This window comes from Pelodiscus sinensis, chromosome 24, assembly GCF_049634645.1.
Source record: "Pelodiscus sinensis isolate JC-2024 chromosome 24, ASM4963464v1, whole genome shotgun sequence".
NCBI lineage: Eukaryota > Metazoa > Chordata > Testudines > Trionychidae > Pelodiscus > Pelodiscus sinensis.
The window spans coordinates 2,760,289-2,771,866 of NC_134734.1; the positions used below are offsets into that span (position 1 = coordinate 2,760,289).

The 11,578-nt window shown below is 57.3% G+C and overlaps 1 protein-coding gene across 1 annotated transcript; it reads right to left on the reverse strand.

Moving 5' to 3' along the window:
- Positions 1-1,317: 1,317 nt before the first annotated feature.
- LOC142819643 (putative G-protein coupled receptor 33) lies at positions 1,318-2,483 on the reverse strand. Its single transcript, XM_075908035.1, has one exon. The coding sequence runs from the start codon at positions 2,478-2,480 to the stop codon at positions 1,380-1,382; it is 1,101 nt and encodes a 366-aa protein (XP_075764150.1). The 5' UTR covers positions 2,481-2,483; the 3' UTR covers positions 1,318-1,379.
- Between the last annotated feature and the right edge of the window lie 9,095 nt (positions 2,484-11,578).

The window sequence follows — 11,578 nt, forward strand, 5'->3', positions numbered from 1 at the left end:
CCTGGAGTAACTGGCCAAACAGGAGCCGGGGAGGACCATAAAAGAAGCTGCAGGCTCAGCCGCAGCTCAGTTGCAGCCCAGACCTGAAGGGAGACGGTTAAAAGGGCTGGTGCAACCAGGCACAGCTCAGAGTGGGGAGCTATGGGGACACCGTCTCCATGAGGAGTGTCATGTTAGTGGGTTTTATAACGAGCAGACAGGTCACTGCTGCACCCACGGGGGGTATTAGGGCACAGGGAGAGCTGGGGTGTCTGAGGCTTCCTGCTGGCTGGATTGGCAGATGAAGCGCTTGGTGTGACTGGTTTGTGGCCTGTTTGGAAGGGTCTCTAGTCTGGGGCTGTAAGGAGCTCTGGTTTTGAGCAATTTGCCCTGAGTGGATGCCCTTAGCGATGCCCAGATCTGGTCTGTCACAAGGAGAAGCCCAAGGGGCAATGCTCTCCTCCTGAGCAGGGAAAAAGATGGAGCATGGATTGGACATGGACACTCGGCAGAGGGCACCGGACCAGGCCCCTGTTAGAGGTGCACCCCGGCAGGCGGCTGCGAACACCCCCACAGAGTGGGACTCGGCCAGAGGGGTGAGTAGCTGCAAGGCTTATTAAAGATTCCTGCTGACTGAAGTGGGGCCGAAGGCTGCCTGCAGCAGAGTGGGGGTGCTCGTGGGAGGGGAGTGCCCCCACATCACACACGCCTACAGACACTGGATCTAGGAAGGGAAGCGTTTTAATTTCCTTTGGCCTGAGACGTGGAGCGTTACACGGCGCCCCCGTGTGGACACGGTCTGAGACTGAGGGACTCCAGCGCTGTGGCTTAACACAGAGACAGTGAAGTGGGATTTGATCCCCGTCTGTCAGCACTGTCGCAGGGGGCTGGTCTTTTACATGCTCCGCCCCACCTGCTCTGTAAGATCCTGACTTCCAACTTCCCACTTTAATACCCCAGATGCTTCACCAGGACCTCACGGATTCAGACAGACTCCAGGGATAGGAAGGGCCTGTGGTTTGCTGAAGTCCTTTCATGGGGGTGGAGGGGTGTCCCACAAGCTGGAGAGATCCCCAGCTCACAACACAGGATGACCCACAAATGATGTGGAGTTTGAATACAAGGAGAGACTTAGAATGAATGAGATTCTAGACCCAACTTGTGATGGAGAAACCAAGTGACTCAGGTTAGATCTCTGTGAGAGGTTTTACCAAACAAGGTTCTAGATCTAGCTACTGCTCTGGTGCCAGTAAAACGTGTCACAGATGACTGTCTGAGATTGAAAATATTGATAGATCTAGAACCCAGTGGAATCTGGAGATAGCTGTGAATCTAGAATCCAGGAACGCTCAGAGTTTATGAACAGTGAAACACCTGGAACCCACCAGGACTTAGAACCATTAGAGACCTAACAATGAATGCGGCATGCCAAGTCTTCCACTTTCCCTATGTCCAGGCAAATTCAGACCATCTTCTCTTGAGTGTTCTGACACATTCCTTACACTAGATTCACGCACACTGCTCTCTGGTTCATCGACAAACGCCGCCTTGACAAGGGTGAGAAGAGACGTCCTGAAGACCTCCCAGAACTTCTCCCCCACAAACAGGTAGAGGATGGGGGTGAAACAGGCATTGAAGCAGGCCATGACGGTATAAATGACCACGACGGCACCTGTCACGGACTCTGGTACATCCTTGTAGAGCTTCAATCCGTGGTGGAGGTGGTAGGGCAGCCAGCTGAGGAAGAAGGAAACTACTGCAGTCACCATGACTTTGAAGGGCTTCCCAGAATAAACCAGCCTCTTCTCCTTCATCTTCAACACCACCCGGGTGTAGCATCCTGCCATGGTACAGAAGGGGAGCAGGAAGCCCAGCAGGAATCGGATCACAAAGTCAGCCAGATGGATCTGTCTCCCCAGATCCAGCATCTCAGCTCTGTTCCTGTCCTTGGAAAGGGCGAAATTGTTGATGCAGGCAATTCTGCCCCCGTCCACCTTGTGGGTCTCCCGGAAAACCAGGTTTGGAATGCTGAGAGCAAAGGAGACCAGCCACACACCCAAAGCCAGCTTCCCAGCCCGGTGCACGGTGCGGTGGTTCTGGGACCAGATGGGATGGTGAAGGAGGATGTAGCGGTCCAGGCTGATGAGGGTGAGCAGGAAGACAGAGGAGAACAAGACCATGGAGATGCAGGTATTGAGGACTTTGCACAAGGCCATTCCAAAGACCCAGTGGAAACCCAGGAGGACGTAGACAGCAAAGAAGGGGATCAGCAGGGTGACAAAGGCAGAACAGGAGACCAGGTGGAGGAACCAGAGCGTGGTCACCGTCCTCCTCATCTTCATTCCCAGGACCCACAGGTACAGCCCGTTCGCCACCACACCCACCAGGAAGGTGGGGAAGAGAAACCCTGCCGAGGCTAGGTGTATGGCACTCACGGCTGCTGGGCTCTGGCTGGAATTTGCCTCCATGGCTGGTGGGAGAGTTGTGATCTCTTGATCCATGGTTCCCTGGGGAGAGACGGAAGAGGAGTTAGCCTTGGAAGGGACAACACAGGATGAGAGGAGAGTGGAAGAAGAGGAAAGGAGAAATACCACAATGGGCTCAGAATGCACCGTCAGAGAGGACCTTTATGGGCACCATCTGGTCCTCTAGAACATTCAGGCTGGATATGCTCAGCAATTCAGTTATGGCCGGTGGAACTCACTGCTGCAAGATGGAGCGATGAGCTACAGAGGAGGAAGAGCAGACATGGCAGGACAGAGGAAGGGGACTGTCTACTTCAGGGCTACTCACCTTTGGAAGTCCCAGGGGCCACAATGATACTCACGGCACATGCTGAAGGCCGCAACTTAAGTGTGGTTGCATAAACATGCAAATACACATCTATGCAAATATATGCAAATAGATTCTTTTACACTGATGGGCGTGAGTACAAAGATTAAGGCAAGACTATACAACACACAGGCCCTTTTAAATCAGTTCTGCTGATATTAATAAAACTAGCCAATTAGCCCATTATAAGACGAGATTTTCAGGTCTCTCCTGAGCCTCCGGTCTCTCTCTCTCTCTCTCTCTCTCTCTCTCTCTCTCTCTCTGTCCTCCTACTGCCTCCCCCTCTCTCTCTCTCAGCTCTCTTCTGCCTTCTGCCTCTCTCACTTTTTCTTCTCCCCCTCCTGCCTCTCACTCTCTTTCCGCTCTCCTCTGTCTCCTTCGGGGATGCACGCTTGTCCAGACTCTGTCCCCTGGGCATATACGTTACCACCCTGCCCCCCCTTCACCTCCCAGCATGGCACTCGGCTGACTTCTGCGCCACTTAGCCGGGCTGCCATGCAGGAGCAAGCGGCGCAAACAGCCTCTCTCTCTCTTCTCCTCCTACTGCCTCGCCCTCTCTCTCTCTCTCAGCTCTCATCCGCCACCTGCCTCTCTCTCCGTCTCTCTCTCTTTCTCTTCTCTCCCTTCCTCCTCTCTCTGTGTTTCTCTTCTCCTCCTCCTGCTGCGTCTCTCTCGCTCTCTCTTGCTGTCCTCTGCCTCCTCTCCGCCTCCTCCATTCCCCTCTCTGTCTCCTCCGTGTCCTCTGTGTCTGCTCCGCTTTTCTCCCTTTGAATCCGGGGCCCTTTCCTGACGTCAGAGATGCACGCTCGTCCAGGCCAGGCCCCTGGCTGTTCCCTCTGGGTGGTGCTTTTTCCTCCCACTGTGGTGCATGGCTGACTTCTGCATCACTCTGCCAAGCCGCCACGCAGGAGCAAACAGCGCAAACGGCCGTTTGGGCCCCACGCTCCCCATGCAGGACCCTTGTGCCGCATGGGGCGCGCGGACCCCGAATGGCCACTTGCACCGCTTGCTCTCGTGTGGCGGCCCAGCTGAGTGGCACAGAAATCAATGGAGCGCCATGGTGGGAGGAAACAGCATTGCCCAGAGGGAACAGCCAGCGTTTCAGCGTTACAGAGTCACAGACACTGGGCTACTATATATATGACTAGCACGTCATAAGATGGGATTTTCAGGTCTCCCTTCAACGTCAGTCTTCTCGCCTGAGCCTCCGGTCTCTCTCTCTCTCTCTCTCTCTCTCTCTCTCCTCCTTCTACTGCCTCTCCCCCCTCTCCTCTGCCTCCTATCTCTCTCTCTGTCTCTCTCTTTCTCTTCTCCCCTCCTGACTCTCACTCGTGGGACCGCAGAGCCCAAACAGCCTGGAGCCACTGTGACGCCGCACGTCACCGCCCCACCCCCCTTCACCTCCCGCCATGGCGCTCGGCTGACTTCTGCATCGCTCAGCTGGGACGCTGCGGGGGAGCAAGTGGAGCAAGTGACCGCTTGGGCCCCGCACTCCCCATGCAGCACGGGCCACCCAGAGGGAACAGCCAGCATTTCGGCATTACAGACTCAGGGTATGTCTACACTACCACCCTAGTTCGACATAGGGTGGTAATGTAGGCAACCAGAGTTGCAAATGAAGCCCAGGATTTGAATTTCCCAGGCTTCATTAGCATATTGCCGGCCGGCACCATTTTTAAATGTCCGCTAGTGCGGACTCCGTGCCGCGCGGCTACACCCCGGCAGGGGGCTGCGAAAACCGCTGGGTGAACAGAAGCACCAGACAGGAGTGGGGGCAGTCCCAGTGTCTGAGGGAATCTCTTGCTGAGGCCTCTGGGGTAGCAGTGGAGGGGGGAGGCCCTGTTAGACAGGGACGAGTTCTCTCTGTGAGCACAGGGCCCCCACCATAACTGTGGTCAGCGGCCATTAGTCAAGGCCAACCCAAAGTGGCTGAAGTAACAACAACGTTATTAACACAACCGCAAACTTAAAGAACAACACACAAAATCCGGTTGTCACAATGATATCATGGCATGAAGCCAGAACCCAGTTGTCACGGGGTACGCCCCCGCCCGGGGTTTCAGCCCCCTCCTAATGGGCCTACCCCATACCCCAAAGTCCCAATGTATAAGTCCTGGCCCCTCTATCAGGGCATATACGGTACCCAGCGTCTCAATGCAAATTCCCGGCCCTTCTATCAGAGCATATACGGTACTATAGGCTTAGCCGCTCTGAGAAGCCTCCCCTGGCCCGGGGTTTGCTTATCCAGGGAAGGGAAAATAGGTGGTAGGGGGACCCGGGCCCTCCCTCTCCACCGGGTCCCAGCCCAGGGCCCTTTAGGCAGGGCCTGTGGCTCCTGCCAGCTCGGCGGGGGATCCGGCCGATACACGCCGAGCCAAACTTTGTATCCTTTGCCCTGGGCTGCTTCCTCCGTGTCAGGGTCCGACATGGGCGGCGACTCTGGTCCCAGCGGCTGCAGGAACACTGGCCCGGCCTGGTCTCCTCTTTGCCCTGGGGCCTCCTTGACTGCCGGGCTCCTTCTGCCTTTATACTGGGCCACTGCTGGCAGCATGCCCAGCAGGGTCGGAGGGGCGGGGCTTTCTCTGCCAGCTGGGCCTGGGCTATCTCCTGCTCATGAGTGCGGGGCCTGTCCGCCCCATCACACCAGTGTACAAGTAACTACAACTGGGGCATACAAACAACAGGGATGGCGCCACCACCCTTCATTCGGAGACAAAGGCTGGTGGTTGTCCTAGGACGGAGGGAAGAATTCAAAGGACCAGGGAGGCAGAAGCTCTCTCATCCAACTCCTCTCTTCCCTTGGCTTATCATCCTGCGTGTGGTGTGTGCATGCAAAGGCAAATGGTGGAAGGGTGTGGGTGCGTGTGTGTGTGTGCGTGAGAGACAGAGACAGAGACAGAGACAGAGACAGACAGAGGGAGGGGTCTGGCTGCCTGGTCCCACTGCAGGCACCTGAACCTAAAACGAACACGCTGTGCCTGGCGAGACCGACAGGCGCAGGACGCGGGACTGCCCCACCCCCAGCAGCCTGTCCCAGACGCACTCTCTGGTGAGAGATTTCTTCAGGCTCCCAGTGGCCTGTGGAGCCAAACACCCTGCCCCTTGGCCTGAGGGGCTCAGATGGGCTCCGGCTCCGGCCCCCCAAGTCGCACAGAGCCCTGGGGGAGGGGGTCAGGGCCCTTGTCAGCCCTCTTGTCGCCCGGCAGATTGGGGTCAGGTGACCCCCCTTTCCCGCCTTTTTCCTTTTCCCGCCCTTTCCAGGCCGGGGTCAGTGACAGGCGGCTGACCAGCGCCTCAGACAAACACAACACGGTGGACGTACACACTGGCGCCCCTCCCCCGACAGCCCCTCCCCCCCCCCGAGTAATGCAGCCAGCAGCCGGGAAAGCGACGCCGCGTTGCTCCGCTTCCCCCCCCCCGCTGCCCGTGGGGGGGGCCCCTGCTGTGGGCGCCAGGCCCCCGCTGGTCTCCCAGGCCGGCCAGAGGCGCTGGCCCCCGGCTCCTCCCACCCACGGCGTTTGGAGGGTCCCGTGCCCCCAGCGCCCCCTTCGCACGTTGCCCTGGCAACAGGGTAACACTTCTGTACGAAGAACCAACCCCGCTCTGGGGTGCAGTCGCAGGCGCGTTGTGAGCAAGGCACGAGCAGCGACTGTTCCTCCTGCCCGACCGCGTCCAGCTCTGGGAGACTCATTTCAGAACAGACGGGACCAAACTGGGGAAAGTTCAGAGAGGAGCAGCACAAACGAGGAAAGGGCGAGAAAACCCGGCCTGGGAGGGCGACTGAACGAACTGGGCTCCGTTAGTCTGGGAAGGAGCAGACGGAGAGGGGACACGAGAGCAGCTTTCAAGTATCTAAAAGGGAGTCACAGGGAGGAGGGAGAAAAATTGTTCCCCTTGGCCTCTGAGGACCAGACAAGCAGCAATGGGCTTCAACTGCAGCCAGGGAGGTTTAGGTTGGACATTAGGAAGAGTTTCCTTTCGGGGGGTGTTAAACACTGAAATAAATTGCCTGAAGACACTGTGGAAACTCCATCCTTGGAGAGATTTAAGCGCAGGCTGGACAGACACCTGTCACAGAGGGTCGGCATGGTGCTCTGTCCTGCCGTGGGTACAGGGACTGGCTTTGATAACCTCTCCAGGTCCTTCCCAGTCCTACAATTCTATGCTTTCGGCTCCAGCCCTCCCTGGAGAGGGTGTAACTCTTGCTGCACAGAGTAACCCCAGTGAAAGTCAGTGGCAGGGAGTTCCACTGGTTTCCTTGACAACAGAAAAAATCTATAGCTTCTAGGAGGCCTTAGCATGGAAATCCCCCTTTAGACCCAACTAGGGGCCCTCTGCCCTTTGTCTCAACTCACCTGGGCAGCCGGTTGTGGAAACACGAAGCCAGCACAGAGAGAGCCTCTGATGGGGAGTGTTTGCCCAGCAAAGCATCCGAGAGTCTGTCTCCTGCAGTTCCGAGCCCTCCTCTGTGTGTTGAGTTCACTCCCCTTAGCTCTGTGTCTTCTACACACTCCGCCCCCAGCTACTCTGCAAACCATAAACGGAAAAGAACACCGGACAGTCTGACACAAACCACCACGCAAGCATCAGCCACTGTTTCAAAACGAGTGGGACAGGGCGCCTGGGGGGCAGCCTGGGACTGTGGGCCTGCTGAGCCCCCCCTGCCTCTCCGGCCTGAGCTGGCTCCCTGGGCTTTGCTAGTGACCAGCAGCAAACCCCCGCAGGCCCTGCGGTCACTCAGCAGAACCACATGGGGAGCCCCACGCCAGAGCCAGTCACGACTCGCACCAGGCACAGGCCCAGCTAGACCCGCCCAGCTCCCAGCACTGCCCCTCAGGGACGGGCCACCTTGCACTGCTCACGATGGGCTGTACAAATCTATACCTGGCTTTGCCACTTCACTTGTGGAGAGCACCTGTAAACGTACAGCCAGAGCCACCTGACAAAGGTATCATCACTTGTTTCTTCCAGGATGGCCAGAGCCCCAAAACCAGGAGTGCTAGTGCGGGTGAATCTTGGACTAGCCTGCTACTCCTGCGGTTACCGCTCCCAAACAATCCATGTACCTAAGGTTGCAAACTTTCCGTACCCACGTATGACAGCACCAGCCCTTGCCATCCAAAGCAGACTTACCAGACGCTTACCACAAGCGTCCTTGTCAAGATAAGCAGCAAAACAAGAGTGTTGACTGCAAAAGCGAGAGTTTAAGTGATTACAAGTGACAGGCCAAAAGTCAGGGTGGCCAACAGCTGAGTGAGCTGTTTTGCTCAACCCCTCATGCGCTCCCTGGACATTGCCTCCGTCATACCCACGTTTGTCCCTTAAAGCTAGGCCAGGCCCCTCTGTGGGAGTCTGCTGGGGTGTGTGAGAGTTAAATAAGGGCTCTGGGTAATTGCGACCACAGTAACAGGGCACGGCCCAGGCACACCCCGCTTCCGTTGATTGAGACACTTGTTTTGATTCCTCCTTCCCTGCTTGCTCGGGAGAAATATAACTTTCCATGAATGGTCTGTGTGTGAGCCAGGCTGCCTTCCTTAGCCCTTTATCCACTTCCATTCACTTTGAGGTCTTCATTCAGGGTGTGTCTACACTAGGCAGCTCTTTCAAAATAACTAAAACCAACTGCATAGCTCCCAAAATAACAAAATCGAAATAGCGAGACCCCGCTATGGGAAGCCTTGAAATGAGTCCGGGGCAGGTTCCATTACTATGGACGCGCTCCCTCAACTTAGCGCCCCAGAATGACTCTGGGGAGTCGTTATTTCAGAATAGCGGGAGTGTGGATGCCCTGCTGCTGCTGTTTCATAATGAGCGTTCTTCCCCAAAGAGAGCAGGAGAGCAGACTTCAACGTGACGGGCTCGGGCGTGTGGGATCTGAAAGTCAATCAAGTGACTTGGGGGGGGGTTGACTCCGCATTAGTGAACATTTGGGGCAGCGAGAAGCAGGAAAGTGAAAGCCATGGGGAGAGCCGGGCCACCTGTCGCCAGAGACGCGGGACGGCAAACAGCTGGGTTTCCCCAGGTGCAGATGAAGCCCTTGGAGAACATGGCGGAGAAGCCTAACTGGCCAAGAGGCAGGAATTTTGCAACCAGTCCCACTAGGACTAAACCGACCGACAGGGTTGCATTTCAAATCCTGTGAGTTTGGCCCAATGATGGAAAGGGTCCGCTGAGCTGGAGAACCCCAGGCTGAGTTTGCCGTGTGACTCTGCCTTTTGTGAGCACCAGCCCTGCGGGCACAGACCAGAGGGGTCCTGCTGCTGATTGAAACCTGCCAGCAGGAGCTGTGCAAACAGGAGGGAGCGGAGCAAAGGGGCGTTGTTATGAACACGGGCGTAGCCGTGTGGGACTGTCCTGCCTGGGGCGTGGTTGCCCCACGCCTGCCCCAAAAAGTGCAACACCAGAAAAGAAAAGTCTCGGGGCAAAAAGAAGCTTTTGCTGCTCCCGACAAATCAGCAACTGCAAGGGCTGAGCCTAAGGGCAGTTAACCCATGGTACTCCCTGCTACTGGATACCAGGTGTGGTTGACCTCTGCACCTTTCTGCTACTAGATACCAGGCACTGTTAACCCCTGGCACTCCCTGCTACTCTGGATACCAGGGTTGTTAACGCTTGGCACTCCTCACAACTGGATATTAGGGGGTGGTTAACCGCTGGAATTCCCTCACTTGGATTACCCATGTGGTTAACCGCTGGCAATCCCCGTGACTGGATACAGGGCATGGTTAACCCGTGGGACCCTCCACCACTGGATTGGAGCAGAGTTGGCCCAAGGGTCTCTGTACGAGGGTGCCTGCTACCTTAGCGCCACTTTGGGGCCAGAGGGCACTCGCAGGGCCTACCTCGTTGCTGGCACTCGCGCTGCCAGTCTGGTGGGTGGCCAGGGACAGGAGGCCAGTGAAGGGGGGAGGAGAAGGGGGGAATCCTGCACCGGATAGGACACAGACCCAGGCAGAGGACATGGCTCGGCTCGGATCTGGACGATGGGCTGGCTCAGGGGGTGGGAATGGGCTGTGGGGCTGGTGCCCAGTAGGGGACACCGCGACCAGGGGAGCCTCCGCACACACCGGTGTTCAGCAGAACAGGGGCTGAGAACCAGGTAGGGAACCAGTGGCCGACCAATGGTCTCCTCACCTGCAGTCCTGGCCCGGAGGTCCAGCCTCTCTCCTCCTCCCCACCTCAAATGGTGGCAAAGCAGAAAACCCAGAGCTGGGAACGGACTTCCCCTCCCCCTGCACTGCCTTGGGGTCGACAGTGTAGCCAGGGCAGGGACTAGGAGGGAGGGACCCCAGAGGCTGGAGAAGGGGGCAGATAGGGACCCTTATGCCCCCTCCAAGGAAGATCAGCGTTACCTGTGCCACCATGCCAAAGACAGAACAGAACCTGCGCAGCCAGGCTGCCAGCCCCGCCCCCTTGCTCTAACCCATAGACCCCACTGTCCTCACAGAGCTGGGGCAGAACCCAGGAGTCCTGCCCCCGGGTTCTCCCTGCTGGGAGCTAGACTGCCCGGCCCGTTAGATAGGGTTACCAGACGGTTTCAACAAAAATACCAAACACACTTGACATTACATCACAATCTACATGACATCTTATTTAGAAAATACTGGACATTTCTATTTCCTCGTTTCTTTTTTTTTCAATTTGTTTCCCAAACAGAAAGCTCAAAACCAGATAGCTGGGAACCCTGCTGATAGATCCCTGCCAGGAGCCTGCATCTGGTTCCAATGCCCCCAGTCCCGGGGGCAGCGGTAGATCAGGGAGGGGGCAGAGACGAGCCACCGGAATGATGATGCTGTGGGAGACCTGCTGTACGTGCTGCCCGTGCTTACAGGGGAACGTAGCGCGTGGGTGCTGCCCGGCCAGCTCTCTGGGTGTAATTAGCCCCAGGGCCCTGGCAGAGGGACGAACGGCTCCCCTAAGCCCTTGGGTACCTCCTGACGGGCTTTCAGCACCTCTCCGTGGCCTCTTCCAGCCCTCGCGTCGGCAGTGGAGCGTCCGCCTGCCCGAGTCCGTCCCTCCCACGGGGCTGACAGGGCCTTTCAGAGCTAGTCCCAGGGCGCCCTCGCCTCTCGCCAGCCCCGTAGCAGAGCACACGCTTGGCCTGGCTTCCTGCCTTGCGGCAACTCTTCAACCCCCCGGCTGTATCACGTGTGCTGGGATGGGCCATGCCTGTTGAACCTGGCCTGTTTCCACAGGCAACGGGGGCGAGTCTCAGCCCCTCTGGAACGTCCATCTGCAGCCCAGTCCCAGGCTCGCTGCTCAGTCCGTCCCACGAGGTCCAGCACAGCGTCCGTCCAGCAGGCTCCAGCCCCTCTGGGCTCCCTCCGATTGCCCCGCCCTGGAATTCTCCAAGGCTCCCTCCCTGGGGCAAGGCCTTCGCCCTCTTGGGCCTGCCCAGCCTCTGCCCTCCTGGGGGCCAGTAAGGGTATGTCTACACTACAAAGTTAATTCGAACTAACGGACGTTAGTTCAAATTAACTTTGATAGGCGCTACACTAGCGCTCCGCTGGTTCGAACTTAATTCGAACTAGCGGAGCGCTTAGTTCGAACTAGGTAAACCTCATTGTACGAGGACTAAGCCTACTTCGAACCTGCTAGTTCGAATTAAGGGCTGTGTAGCCACTTAATTCGAACTAGTGGGAGGCTAGCCCTCCCCAGCTTTCCCTGGTGGCCACTCTGGCCAACACCAGGGAAACTCGTCGGCCCCCCTCCCGGCCCTGGAGCCCTTAAAGAGGCACGGGCTGGCTACGGTGCCTGTGCCAGGTGC